At 41.2% G+C, this 15,554-nt stretch overlaps 1 protein-coding gene across 4 annotated transcripts in view; it reads right to left on the bottom strand.

Moving 5' to 3' along the window:
- avl9 (AVL9 homolog (S. cerevisiase)) overlaps nt 1-15,554 on the bottom strand; it is a 79,324-nt gene that overhangs the window by 24,022 nt on the left and 39,748 nt on the right. For 3 of the 4 annotated variants that reach the window (XM_059645769.1, XM_059645771.1, XM_059645770.1), the window contains exons 8-12: nt 14,228-14,266; nt 11,862-11,931; nt 10,085-10,620; nt 7,761-7,895; nt 879-1,098 (exon numbers count right to left, since the gene is read on the bottom strand). In XM_059645769.1, coding sequence (XP_059501752.1) covers nt 879-1,098; nt 7,761-7,895; nt 10,085-10,620; nt 11,862-11,931; nt 14,228-14,266 — 1,000 coding nt within the window. Of the gene's footprint in view, nt 1-878; nt 1,099-1,266; nt 1,453-7,760; nt 7,896-10,084; nt 10,621-11,861; nt 11,932-14,227; nt 14,267-15,554 lie in introns of those variants that run through there. The other variant, XM_059645772.1, reaches the window with a different exon arrangement.

Genomic DNA, 15,554 nt, shown 5'->3' on the forward strand with positions numbered 1-15,554 from the left:
TCATTTTGAATCTCCTAACAGCCTTTTTACCAAATAGAAACAGTCTCAGGTCAAATATTCTCTGCTATCTTCCAGATCACTCCATGCTGCAATTAAATTCTTAAAAACCATTGTGCCATTGGCATTTTTGTATTTTTACCTACCAGTAGTTTAGGCAATTACACTTAGGTGTCATATTCATCGACACCTTTGAATGTCCGTCCATAATGAATACGGCCCTTTCCTGTTTTCTCCCCTGAATGTATTAACTTCACACTTTTCCAAATTAAATTGCATCTGCCTGCAGCATGGCAAATGCAATTCTTCTCACCATTTATCAAAATTCTTACTTTTATGTAAAGGGAAAGTAATGTGGATGCTGGAAATCTGAAGCAAACGTGGACGCTGGAAATCTGAAGCAAACACAGAGTGCTGGAGAAAGTCAGGAGGCTGGGCAGAATACGTGGAGAAAGAAAGAGAGTTTTGAGTCCGGTATAAAAGGCTGAAGAGTAGTCATACCAGATTCGAAACGATAACTCTGTTTCTCTCTCCACTGATGCGATCAGACTTGTTGAGTTTCCCCAGTATTGCTCTTTGTTTGTCCCTGCTTTTAAGTCATCACAAAGTTTCTCTTCAATTTACAGATACTCCAAGAAGTTGGCACTAAATAGAAAAACAGTTCTAAACCGACAAAATCCAACAAAGAATAATTCTAATTCTAAATAGGACAAGTTATCTGGTCTTCAAGGGCCAGACTGATAAGGTTCGGGTCAGTTTTGACATCCAAACCTTAGGCACAGTCACATAGTTTGTAGACAAACAGAAGTGCAATCTTTTATGACATTATTTTACTGTGTACCTAGAACTGTGATTTTACTGTATTAAACATTACTTCTCACCTGGCTGCAAAGTAGTGGCAAGAAGGGAATGGAGATAGAGTGAAAACTGGGCCCTGATCCATTCATCTCCTCCTTCCCAGCCCGTCCCATCGAGGAAGATATCATCCCTATTTTCAGTTACATGTTTCACCAAAAAATCTGCAAACCGTAGGTCTGCTGTGGTGAGGTTCAACACCTTCCGTAGCTCTGGATCATGTGTCTGAATTGCAGCTTCCTCGATCTATAAAAACATAACAGCTGCTATACATCTGATTCTCCTGCCAATGTGGAAATTTATGAAGCATGCTTTTAAAGAATGATTGAACGGTAAACATTTGTTGCAAACAAATTCACTCCTGTCAATATTTTAAACTTAGATTTTCATTAAGCTTCTTTGTTAAATATATTAGAAGTTACTATGAGGCTTAATATGTGGCATTCTAAAACTCATTATGTTTTTCCAGTTAGTTTTTCTTACCTAAAATAGAATTGCCCCTTTATATTCTTATCCATGTAGATATTGACTCAGATTAGTAGCATCTATGTATGATCCTGATGGCTCTGCCAATTAGACTGCCACAGTGCCAGTTTATAACTAAAACGGGAATTAAGGTAGGCATAAAGATTAAAGTGGGGAATAAGAGCAAAAAGCAATAAAGAATGAAATGGCTTTATTCCTGGAAAAAAGTGTTCTACTCTCATGCCATAGTCAATGATATCAACTGTCAAAAGGTGTATTAAAATTACGAAAGCAAAAAAACTGCAACTAATAAAACCATAAGCATGTCAGTTAACTGGTAAGAAGTCATAATTGGAACAGGGCGATAACACAATTGAATAATTTATAACAAGTGCCAGAACAAGGGCTGGGGGAGAAAAAGATGCAGAAATGAAAAGACATGGCAACAATTATATGAGAGGCATGTGGTCAGATGATTAAATGGTTGAACAGATATACTTTCATTCATTCACTGGCATTTCCTCACAGACGAGGATGACTCTCTTCTGTAGGCGGCTCTACAGACTGATGTGCCTTCTGTTATACTTGGGACAGAAGGTGGTCATGGGAAGGGTGGGAGGAGTATTGGTATGGCAGCACACTCCTTATGCCGCTTCTGTATGGCTTCCACTTATTCACGACAGTAAGTCTCCAGCTGCTCAACACCTTCCCGGATGATCCTCCTCTACTTTGGATGGTCTTGGGCCAATGATTCCCAGGTGTCAGTGGGAATGCTGCACTTTGCCAGTGAGGCCTTGAGGGTATCCCTGAGGCTCTTCTCGCCTATCTGGGGCTCGCATGCTGTTTCAGAGCTGGCAGTAGAGTACCTGCTTGGGGAGTCTTGTGCAGGTCATATGGACGGTATGCCCAGCCCACCACAGCTGATTAAAGTGGTCAGTGCTTCGATGTTGGCCTGGTTGGGATGCTGATATCGGTGCATCTTTCTTTCCAGTGGATTGACAGGATCTTGTGCAGGCAGCATTGGTGGTACTGCTCCAGTGCCTAGAGGCATCTTCTGTAAACAGTCCACGTCTCAAAGCCAAATAGGAGGAAGATGGGAACCACCACAGCTCTGTATACCATGAAGTTGGAGTCAAATCTGGAGTTGTTGTCCTCAAACACCCTACACCTCAGGCAGCTGAAGGCTGCACCAGCACACCAGAGGTGGTGCTGGATCTCTTCTTCAATAACTACTTTGGTCAACAGGACACTTCTGAGGTACTGGATGAGGCCAAGATTCTCCAAGGCCTCCCCACGGACCTTGATGATCAGGGATTTGCTCCGCAATGCTGGGTCAAGTTGGTAGAGGACGTTCATTGCAGATGTTGTTCATTGCAGATGTTCAGGGTGAGAGCCATGCTCTCATATGCACCCGTAAAGGTGATGACAATGATCTGCAGCCTGTGGTCTGAGTTTGCATATGCGCAAACATCATCTACATACTGTATGCAGCTCAATGACGCTGGTTGGCTTAAAGGTGGTAGAGGTTGAATGATTTCCTGCTGTTCCGGTAGGTTAGCTCCACTCTGGCAGTGAGGTAGATCAAGAACATTGTTGGAGTGAAGATGCAGCCTTGCTTGACACCGGTCTGAACAGAGAATGGGTCAGTGGTGGTACCATTTGTCATTATCACGACCTCCATGTCATTTTGGAGCAGGCAACGGATGGTGACAAATTTTGTGGTGCAGTCAAAGTAGAGAAGGTCACTCCATAATGCTTCCTGGCAGATGGTTTTAGCATTAAGTCCATGTATACTGTTGCCCTGTTTAAATTTTTTACTTTAATGGCAGCCCGTTAATAGGACCTGTGTTCACATTAAGCATTATGGATTTCTTTTAAAAGTCGTTGCCCATTGGTCTGAAGTATGGCCATAAGACCATAGGACATAGGAGTGGAAGTAAGGCCATTCGGCCCATTGAGTCCACTCCACCATTTAATCATGGCTGATGGGCATTTCAACTTCACTTACCCGCACTCTCCCCGTAGCAATTAATTCCTTGTGAGATCAAGAATTTATCGATCTCTGCCTTGAAGACATTTAACGTCCCGGCCCCAAATGCACTCCGTGGCAATGAATTCCACAGGCCCACCACTCTCTGGCTGAAGAAATGTCTCCTCATTTCCGTTCTAAATTGACCCCTCTAATTCTAAGGCCATGCCCACAGGTCCTAGTCTCCCCACCTAATGGAAACAACTTCCCAGCGTCCACCATTTCTAAGCCATGCATTATCTTGTAAGTTTCTACAAGATCTCCCCTCAACCTTCTAAACTCTAATGAATATAATCCCAGGATCCTTAGCCGTTCATCGTATGTTAGGCCTACCATTCCAGGGATCATCCATGTGAATTTCCGCTGGACACGCTCCAGTGTCAGTATGCCCTTCCTGAGGTGTGGGGCCCAAAATTGGACACAGTATTCTAAATGGGGCTTAACTAGAGCTTTATTAAGCCTCAGAAGCACATCGCTGCTTTTATATTCCAACCCTCTTGAGATAAATGACAACATTACATTCGCTTTCTTAATCACGGACTCTACCTGCAAGTTAACCTTTAGAGAATCCTGGACCAACACTTCCAGATCCCTTTGTACTTCGGCTTTACGAATTTTGTCACCATTTAGAAAATAGTCCGTGCCTGAATTCTTTTTTCCAAAAGTGCAAGATCTCGCATTTGCTCACGTTGAATTTCATCAGCCATTTCTTGGACCACTCTCCACCTAACTTCATATCTCGGCAAGCTTCGCCAGAATGCCCCCAGTTCCTTCATCCAGATCATTAATATAGAAGGTGAACAGCTGTGGCCCCAACACTGAACCCTGCGGGATACCACTCGTCACCGGTTGCTGTTCTGAAAAAGAGCCTTTTATCCCGACTCTCTGCCTTCTGTCAGACAGCCAATCCTCAATCCAAGCCAGTAGCTCACCTGGAACACCATGAGCCCTCACCTTGCTCAGCAGCCTCCCGTGAGGCACCGTATCAAAGGCCTTTTGGAAGTCTAGATAGATAACATCTACTGGGTTTCCCCGGTCTAACATACTTGTTACCTCTTCAAAGAATTATTTCACATAAGGCCATGTGACCTGACTGATGGCAACACCTGCTGTTGATCTAATTCAAACTTGGAACTCAAGGATTGCAAAAGTGCGGCTCCCAGTCGCACAGAAATCCTAAGCTGGGGTATCGTAACCATTTTACTAAAAAATGAATATTATGCTACATGAATCTAGGAGTGGTTTGAGTTTTCCTTATGTCTCTGGCTGCCACTAGTCCTCACTATAATCATGATTGCTGCACCCTAACTCCTCTAACTATTCATTTCTAGGTTCATATTTGAAAATCCAATAGTTCTGGACAAATCCACTTTCCCCTTTCGATTTTCAATGATAAACATGCCATACAGCTCTTTTTATAAAGTGACTTAATTGAAGACTTAAGTTGAAGCTGTTCCTCCTGCTTCTCACTGATCCTTTCTGAATCCCTCGCTTACAATTTCAGGAGAGGGAAACAAGAGCTGGAGCAAATACAAACCTCTAACAGCCACAGTTTGGACACTTCTGCACCATCAGAACTCTCACTTTCAGAATCCTGGAGCTCAGCTTTAGACAGAACCTGGATCTGATCCTTGAACGATAATGCAGGATCACAAGAGGGAACTGAGAATGGGTGGTTTGGTGACAAGATCAGTCAGGAAGTGGTAGAGGTTAAATATTGAAAGGTCAACAGCAGGGCAGTAAATTAGGAAATGGCAGAGACAGCAAGTCAAAGGATCAGCAGCAATAGAATGGATTAGAAAGCAGGAGAAACAGCAAGTCATAAGGTCCAAGAGAAGAGTGATCTGCAACGACCAGGAGGGTCACAGAGTGGGACTGGTGGCAACCAGGAGATATGTAGAGCTCTGAGGAAGGGTCACCGAACCCGAAATGTTAACTCAGATGTTTTCCTCACAGATGCTGCCAGACCTGCTGAACTTCTGGCAACTTCTGTTTTTGTTACTGATATGGAGAGGAGGATTGTTAATGAGCACGATTAGCAGCAAATAGAAGGTAAGAAAAAGGTATCATCTTTCTAAATCTACTTTATTTATGAAGTTATTTCATTTACCAGTGTAGGAATTTGGGAATTAAAATGCATTAATTTGTAGGACGTAATGTTTTAAATTTTTTTCTGATGGAAAGGCCCTAAAGAACCTAACTATCACTTTTATATTAGCTTTAATGGAAAAATCTGATTCATGTAAAGTCATCTTTCTAAAAATCATGATTTTCAGGAATGTAACTACAACTTCAATGAAGACATCTTCGACACAGTTAGGAGCACAATCAGGTGGAGACAAGACTGAAGAAATGAAAAGATATACACACGACACTGGTGTGAGATGAACTAAGGGGGCATGGACAAACTCGCAAAAAGTAAATTGTGGAACAGGATCCCATGGCCCACAAAGTCCTTCTCAGATGGATATAAATATCCAATGCCCTCTTGAAAACTGCACTGAGTCACAGAGTTACACAACATGCAAACAGACCCTTCGGTCCAATTTGTCTGCGTTGACCAGATATCCTAAACTGATCTAGTCCCATTTGCCAAGATTTGGCCCATATCCCTCCAAACTGTTCCTATTCATGCACTCATTTTTAATACTGTAACTGTACTTGCCTCCATCACCTCCTCTGGCAGCTCATTCCATGCATGCATCACGTTAGTTGTTCCTCAGGTCCCTTTTAAACTTTACCCCTCTCACCTTTGCTCTCCAGTGTGGACTCACCCACCCTGGGAAAAAGACCTTGGCTATTCATCCTATCCATGCCCCTCATGATGTACTAAATTTCTACATGGTCACCCTTATGCCTCTGACACTCCAGGGAAAGGAGCCCCAGATTGTTCAGCCTCTCCTCATAGCTCAAACCCTAGAACTTTGGCAACATTCTTGCATTTCTGTTCTGAACCTTTTCAAGTTTAAGAAAAACTTTCCTATAGCAAGGTGATCAGAATTGAACACAGTATTCTAGAAGTGGCCTAATCAATGTCCTGCACAGCTGCAACATGACGCCCCAACTCCTATACTTCAGGCACTGACCAATGAAGGCAAACATGCCACATACCTTTTTTCACCACCCTGTCTACCTGACACTCCACTTTCAAGGAAATATGGGCCTGCACCCCTAGGTCTAGGGTAAGTTTATTCTGTTATTCCAGTGGAAATTTTATCTGACAACTAACAGATCTATTTCAACTGGCTGACCACCTCAGCACTGTTTTTGGGATCTAGCTATACATGCAAAGTGGCTACTGCATTTGCCTACCTCATAAAAGTTACTAATTTTCATTTTGAGGACTTGGAAGGTTCTACATAATCAGGTGTTTCCCATCATAACAAAAGGGTTCAGAGTAAGGGATATGGGAAGTGATGATCAGCCAGAAGTATACTAAATGACTATAGTTAGGAGGGGTGTATGGTCTCTTTTTCCTGTACATTCTTAATGATAAGGCCTTGAGAAAGAAAATTGACAGCTGGTTGTATATTTTGTAAAGTAACAGCATTTCCATATGTGTTCTTCTAGATAACAGTAAAATGTATATTTAGATGTAAAGGGGGAACAAATGAGGAAGAATGTTTATATCCAATTCCTGGTTTGGATAAACTGACATTAAATTAAAAAGTTTCTCAATCTCTATAAATTTATCTTGACAGAAAAGTTAAAAATCTATCACAGCATCTTGGCACTGGGTAGAAGTTAACCATTTGCTGTACCAGGAACAAGAATCAATTTGTTCAGAAGTTCTTTAATTTTACATACTTAACTAACTTGTTGATCAATGACCAGTGAAACTAATAAGCTGGCTTGTGTAGCACTTTATCACTTCCATTTTATCAAAGCTGTAACATAGTGTTTACATATACCAAATCCTGTATTGGGGTTGGGGGGAGGGAGGTGGGGCGGGGGTGGGTGCGCACAGTAAGAGCTTGGACTTTCTGCGGGCAATAAGAATAAAAAGGGAAATCACTCCTTTGTATCACATGACCAAAACTGGCACGTCAATGGGAATAAAGGGTCTGAGGCCAGCTTCACAAGTACATGGATCCACAGGTAGTGGATCCATGGATAACAAGGAGTGAGTATATGTCAAGTGCTTCATTTATATCGTAAGAATTAACCAACATAAAGGCAGGACTTCATGGAGAACATACAATTGATTTAATCTAAACAAGGGAATCTTAACGATTTGCAGATTGCCGCTGGAATATCAAAGTTTACTGCATCCACTATAGTTTTTTACCGAACTTTTCTTCTGTTGAAGTAATGGTTTACAATTTATGGAATTTTCATTGTTGCACTATTAGCCAGAAAGTCAATTTAAATTTAAAGCCATGAACTAAATTACATTCCAGATTTCTGCACTTACATCAATAACTGCATCACTTAAGTGCTTCTGCTGGCGAAAAAGGATATTTGTTGCCCCAGCAACAAACCCACGGACAGTGACATCAGACAGAAGATGATGCTGCTGCAAAGCCATGTACGGTAAGCAAAGATAACCCTGTAAGTGAAAATAAATCTCGTTAGTTATTGAAAATTCTTTAGAAATTAGATTAACAATGGCAATGGAAAGCATATAAAAGGACCTAAATATTGGGAAGAGTGGATCTGAGGTATACAGATCATCAAAGGAATCAACAGGTAAAGATGGGGGGTGGGGGGTCAGAGCGAAAAGTAGAATTGCGACAACAATCAGATCAGCCGTATTTTATCAATTTGGAAACAAGCTTGAGAGTCCAGATGGTCTACGTTTGCTCCTAATTTCGATGTTTATATGGGCACAGTCACAAAGTTGTATCCAATCAATTCAACTTCAACTTGCCTATTATCACGAATGGAAATAAACTACAGAATGAGGAATGTACAGCTGGAAAGATTCCCCATCATCACATCTCTACAGTCTGTAACTAGTTGCAGATTACAGGACTACCTCCTGCATCAAAAGACTGACCCTTGTCCTTACCTACCAACCACCAGCATCCGCATCTGGAAGATGATCAGGCGCCATTTCCAACACCTCCAGTGAGATGGCACCACCAGACATGTATTCCATTCCCCTCGCTTCTCCACATTCCCCACGGACCATTCCCTCCCTTACACCCACTTCCACTCTTCCTTCACCCCCTAGAGCACCCCTACAGCTCCACGGGACCACTCCCTACAACCGGCGAAGGTGTAACACCTGCCCATTTACCTCCTCCCTCTGCAGTATCCAAGGACCCAAACATACCTTCCAGGTGAAGCTGCAATTTACCTGCATTTCCTACAATCTAGTTTACTGAATTTGCTGCTCACAATGTCGTCTCCCCTACAGTGGGGAAGCAAAGCACAGACTTGGTGACCGCTTCACAGAACATCTGTGTTCTGCTCGCAAATAAGACCCTGAACTATCTGTTGCCTGCTACTTCAATGCGTCACCCTGTTCCCTGGCCAAAATCTCTGTCTCTGGCTTATTGCAATGTTACAGCGAAGCTCAACGCAAGTTGGAAGAACAACACCTCATTTTCCGCTTGAGGGTCCTGCAGCCCTCTGGACTCAACAATCGAGCTCAATAATTTTAGGGCCTGAACTCTCCAGTCCCAGCTCCCTACCCCACACACCAGGCCTTGTTACCATGTCGCCTGTCATTACACTCTACCTACTGTTTGCCACTAACAGTCTCTATTAACAGGTATTCACCTTCCTAGCCAGATCATTATCAATTCCTTTGTCTATCCAACTGTTCTTCTCTCAACGGGCTCTAGCCCCACCTATCATTTACTCCTTTCCCCCTCCCCCCCCACCCTATCTTCTTATATATAGACCAATATTTTCCTAGCTACCAGCAGTTGATAGGAAGGGTCACTGGGCCTGAAACATTAACTCTGAGCTTTTCCAGCAACTTCTGTTTTTGTTCAAAAGATTGACCATTCGTTTCCAAATTTACAAAATATTAAAAAGCACAAACTGCTCCTGTTTCTAAGCTTCTAAAGATGGGAAGAATGTCTGTGCTGCCTGTTCAATGGCTGTAAAGCGATGAAAAGAGCACCATCGAGGAAAAAGATTAAGTGTAAATATTGACGAGAGAACTTTGATCTAAAATTATGAAGATAGCTACCCTTCACAGATTGGAAATACAAAGGCAGTGTCACTTGTATATCTTCTACTTGAGATGACTGCAATGAATAATTGTGTAGAGTGAAAGTCTGGTCCAGATGAAATGAAATCAACCACAGCCAGGCATGTAAAAACAGCATAACTCGAGATGAAAATGTTTCTTATCGAGGCCAAACCCTTTTATCATCTAAAAGGATGCTGTGTACATGAAAGACAACATACAACTACTTAAAACTGTATGAAGTACAGAAGAAAAAAAAAATCAGATTGTTCATCAAAACATGCAATGAGGTACAAATTATACAATTCACACAAGTGCTACACTATGATTTTTAAGGAACAGGCTGTTAGCAGTTTCACCATATTTTGGCAAAATATTGCCGGATTATGGCACTTATGAAGAGATCTCATCCAGCATTTAGATAAATATTCAATTTAGGTCAATTAAACTTTTGGCCCCTAAGTTTAGAAAAATGCTCAGGCAAAGCCCATTTTGGCATTTATGTCTTCACTATACTACATTTAAAAATGACAACACACAGATACCTACTTGAACTTAAACCAAAATTGGAATGCAATATTTTTAGAAATTACCTTCGTGAAAATAGCTAAAGGCATACCATATTGATCTTCCTCCAGACCTGAAATTAACCCTGGGACTATCACTGTCCGGCCAGTGTTAGCCTGTGGTTGCACTGTGATTGGCAAGGATGAGGAATCTGACATAAATGCTTCTCTTTTGTCAGAATGATCCTTTTCGTTTAACACCTCTTCCTTTACCCCATTGTCAGCATCAAGGATGCTTGGATCCAAAGTTTCCCAGTCACTCTCTGAAGAGTTGGATGAAATGTGCTGTGGCAGTCGCAACTGCTGCTGTTGTTTACTATCTGTGTGCTCAGACCTCTGTACATCTGAAAAGGTTACCACCTTTTCTATCATCTTCTCATGATGATCTCCTCCTGGATATTTTGTTTCTACACTGAATTCTGAAGCAGGGTTTGAAATATCTGACACAGAAATGGAAACATAATCTTCAGCATTCAAACCATGTTCTTGGAGTGCAACGTCCTCGGAGGTGCTTTTTCGTGGTCTGTATTGCGATGAATCTGCTAGACCATGTTCTACCATTCCTACAACAATGATAAACATGTAGATTATTAGTTGAACAGAATCCAACTGAAAGACCAAACCATTATCCAGAGTTGGTAACCAAAATCAAAATTTTCAAATGAACCTAAATCACAGAAAATGAGGTTTTAAAGAACAAAGGAAATTATAGCACAGGAACAGGCCCTTCGGCCTCTCAAGCCTGCCCCGACATGCCACCTGTCACAACTAAAAGCCCCTACCCGTCTGGGGACCGTATCCCTCTATTCCCATCCTATTCATGTATTTGTCATGACGCCCTTTAAAAGTCACTATAGTGTCTGCTTTCAATACCTCTCCCGGCAACGTGTTCCAGGCACCCACCATCCTCTGTATAAAAACTTGCCTCATACGTCACCCTTAAACCTTGCTTCTTGCACCTTAAATCCATGGCCCATGGTAACTGACTCTTCCACCCTGGGAAAAAGCTTCTGACTGTCCACTCTGTCATGACCTTCATAATCTTGTCAACCTCTACTAGGTCACCCCTCAACTTCCGTCATTCCAGTGAGAACAACCCAATTTTCTCCAACCTCTCCTTCTAACTAATGCCCTCCATACCAGACAACACCCAGATAAATCTTTTCTGTACCCTCTCTAAAGCCACCACATCCTTCTGATGGTGTGGTGACCAGGATTGAACACTGTATTCCAAATGCGGCCTAACTAAGGTTATATAAAGCTGCAACATTACCTGTCAATTTTTAAACTCAATGCCCCAGCCAATGTTTTCTATAAAGAAACTGAATATACTGGTAATGCTTGGTAGTTTAACTTCACCACAACAATTAACCTTGGCTTAAGGGCAACACTCGAGTCATGGAATCAAAGAATCATGATCTCCATTCCAGAGACTTGAGCATGTAATTCAGGCTGACACTTCAGTTCAGTACTCAAGGCATGCTGCAATGTCACAAGTGCCATCATTTGGATGGAATGCTATGACAAGGTTCCAACGGCCCTCTAGGTTGAATCTCCAAGATCCCTTTGGCATTAGCTGAAGAGGAGCAGGAAGTCCTCTGAGTTCCACAACTAACATTAGTAAAAACAGATTATCTGGTCATATATTTAATCACTGTTTTTGGGATTTTGTAATGTGCAAAGTACTTGTCATGTTTCTCTACTTTGCAGCAATGACTTCATTTCAAAAGTACTGCACTGATTGCAACGTGCTTTGCAAGGTTCTGAGTTCACTTGCCAATGGTGCAAATGGGTAGGTGCCTACCTGGAAAGAGAGACAGAACAGTCATCAGGGTTCCAACCAGACGACTTACTGGTGACAAATAAAACAGAACCTGTAAAGACAGTTGTCATTTTATTATCATTCAGGCTATATTTTTTTCAAAAATCCATAAACAATCTAAGTGTAGGAATTATTTAAAGTTTTAAGTAGATATAACAAGTTAAAAACCAGTAACTCTCATCTCTCCACAAGTCTGTGAAGGTGCTAAATGCAGCAAAAAGGTCAAATATATGAACTACTTACCAAAAGTCAATTATTTCAAGGCTGTAATTCCTCATGTGTTGCAAATTTCTTTCAAATCTGTAACTCATTATATCTGGTAGTGCAAGATTCTGAATGTTTATTAAATAAAAACAGAAAATGCTAGAAATACTCAGCAGCTCAGGCAGTAGCAATGGAGAGAACAGAAGTTAATATTTCAGCTTAGCAACTTGAACTCTGGTGAAATTCTTTCAGAGGTAGTAGGAACTGCAGATGCTGGAGAATCTGAGATAACATGGTGTAGAGCTGGATGAACACAGCAGGCCAAGCAGCATCAGAGGAGCAGGAAGGCTGACATTTCAGGCCTACCCCCTTCTTCAGGCTCTTTTTCGGAAGAAGGGTCTAGGGCCGAAACATCAGTTTTCCTGCTCCTATGATGCTGCTTGGCCTGCTGTGCTCATCCAGCTTGACACCTTGTTATCTCTGGTGAAATTCAATGACTTGAAACATTCAGATTTTCTCTCCACAGATACTGCCTGACCCCTGAATATTTCTAGAACTTTGTGTTTTAAGTTCAGATTTCTAACATCTGGAACATTCAGTTCTGAACATCTATGAGACAATTTGATAAATTATCACACAGCAGTATCTAGTGTACATATATTCAGAGAACAGTTTATTCACACAAAAACTCAGCCTTCTTATTTTGCCCTGGTAGTGTGACAGTACTGTGCCACTGACACATGCAAAAGGGAAAATTCTCTCTGGTAATAATAATTAGGTGAGTTTTCACAATTTTTGGTGTAAGCTTATGAGTGTCTTACATTTACTTTTATGTTTGGCAGACCACTTACACAACAACTTGCCTACTCTAAACATCTATTTGACTATCTGACATTTTTGTGTAATCTTCATGACATTTTATAATCATGCTGCTTACTTTAGGTGCTGAAACAGTACAGCAATTTGACAGGCAGGCAAGTTTCATGCCATAACTTGGGATTCAGTACAATGCTACTTCGGATAATTATTCCACTTTGTTTCTGTTATTTCATCAGAATTCCAAAGACAATCCATTTTTCTGAACTGGAAGCTTGGACGTTTCCCATTTCAAGGTTCAAACCTTGTTGAAATTCCATATCAATTTAGAATTCTGTATTTGATATTTATGCACAATTTTCATTAATTGACTCATCGAACAACAAGCAATGTTGGTTTCATTGTCTGTGTGCAACATCATTTCTTGATGAGACGGTTGGTCAGGAAAGGAGTTCAGGCCACAAAAAGATCTGCCACAACCTCATCAATTCGCACAAATAGGCTTGAGGGGCCAAATAGCCTGTTCCTGCACCTAATATGTATGTTTGTATGGGGAATGTTTCCCACTATATCATCAGATAAGGAGCTCCAGGGTTTTAACCCACAATCAAGTAACATTGACACATGTCCATGTCAGAATTATATCTGACTTGGAACTTGGAGAATTTGGAATTAGTGGTACCTGCTGCCCTTTTCCTTCTGTACAATTGAGGCTGAAGTGTGACAGAAAGCAGCTTGATGATTTGTTACAGAGAATCCTTGTAGGGAATACAAACTGAAGCCACTGCTTGCAGTGGTAGAGGGAGTGGGAGCTGGACACATGGATACCAATCAAACAGGCCGATTTATCCTCGATGCTGTTAAGGTTTAGAAAGCGATTGGATCCTATTCAGTCCTGGCTCATACTTTATAGGATTGAGAAGCTTTCACATGTCAAAACGTGAGCCTGTCTCCAGCGCAGCCAGCCTTGTACCTGTTCTGTTAACCACAGCATATAATGCTGCTGCGACAATCCAGATGATGACTGGAAAATGTTAATAGTGGGTATTCAGTGATGCCAACAGTACTGAACACCAAGAATACTTTTTATAGAAACACTCATTGCTTGACAAGTGATATGTGGTGTGATATTATGTGATATGCAATGTATGGCATAATCATCTCAAACCTAAATACCCACAGGTGCAGACCTGCATTGCTCTATTGCTGCAGTGTGTAAACTCTTTTGCAGCACAAAGCAAATATACCAAAACTGCTTTAATACGAATAACCAAACACAAGCAAAATTTCTGACCATCAGCTAATTAGCAATTACCAGAATTACTTACTTTTTTCTCCAAAAGAATCAACTTGAAGAGAATTATTGTCTGCAAAACAGAAATTAACACTTTTCAACAACCAACCAAACAATTCTCTATCTATGTCAATACACTACCCCAAATGTTTGTTTTTTTTAAATTTACATGCTAAGCTCTTATTGAAAGCCTTCTCAAAAGGCCAAGTAAACAACATCCACAGGGTACCCCTTATCAACTCTACTGGTTATATTTTTTAGAAAATCCAGTAGATTTATCAAGCATGATGCCCATTCACAAATCCATGCTGACTCAGTCCAATCCTGACAATGTTTTCCAACTGCTCTGCTATTAAATCTCTTATGATGGATTCTAGCATTTTCCCCACTACCAAAGACAGGTTAAACAATCTATATTTCCTGCTTACTGTCTACTTTCTTAACTTAAATAGCAAGGGGATATCAGCAAGCCTCCATCCATAAGAGCTGTTCCAGAGTCTATAGATTCTTGAAAGATGACTATGTCTGCGTCCGCTACTTCTAGGGCTACTTCCTTAAATACTCCGGGATGTAGATCATCAGTCCTTGGAGATTTATGAAGATTTAATCTCATTAATTTCTCTAACACAATATCCCCACTCATTCTGATTTCTTTCAACTCCTCCATTTCACAGGATCCTGTGCTCCCCGAAGTTTCTGGGATATAATTCATGTCCTCCTTTGTGAAGACAGAACCAAAATACACATTAAATTGCAACCACACCTTGTTTCCCCATTATAACTTCCCATTTTTGACTGTAATGGACCTACCTGTACTACTAGACTTACTGGGACCTCCCGTTTGCAAACGCCCATCCTGATCAACCTTCTATCATAAGGTAACATCTTTTTCTCTGAACAGCTTTGAATATAATTACATCTTTCTTAAGAAAGAGACCACAACGGTAGGTACAAAGGATTCTACATGCAGTCTTAGGCCCAATTACAGCTGCAGGAACACTTCCTCAAATTTCACACTTAATTCTTCTTGTAGTAAACAGCAACAGCTGTAGTCATGGGTGATTTCAACCTTCCAAATATTGATTGGAAACATTATAGTTGTAATAGTTTAGATGGAAAGGATTTTGTCCAGTGCGTTCAGGACGGAATCCTGTCACAGTATGTGGACAGACCAACAGGAGGAGAGGCCACTTTGGATTTGGTGCTTGGCAATGAACTGGGCCAAGTGTTAAACCTGTTGGTAGGAGAACATTGTGGCGGTAGCGATCATAACTCTTGTTTCTTTCACGATAGTCATGAATAAGGATAGGTACGTACAGCAGGGTAAGGTTTATAATTAGGGGAAGGGTAAATTACAATTC

This window comes from Stegostoma tigrinum, chromosome 5, assembly GCF_030684315.1.
Source record: "Stegostoma tigrinum isolate sSteTig4 chromosome 5, sSteTig4.hap1, whole genome shotgun sequence".
NCBI lineage: Eukaryota > Metazoa > Chordata > Chondrichthyes > Orectolobiformes > Stegostomatidae > Stegostoma > Stegostoma tigrinum.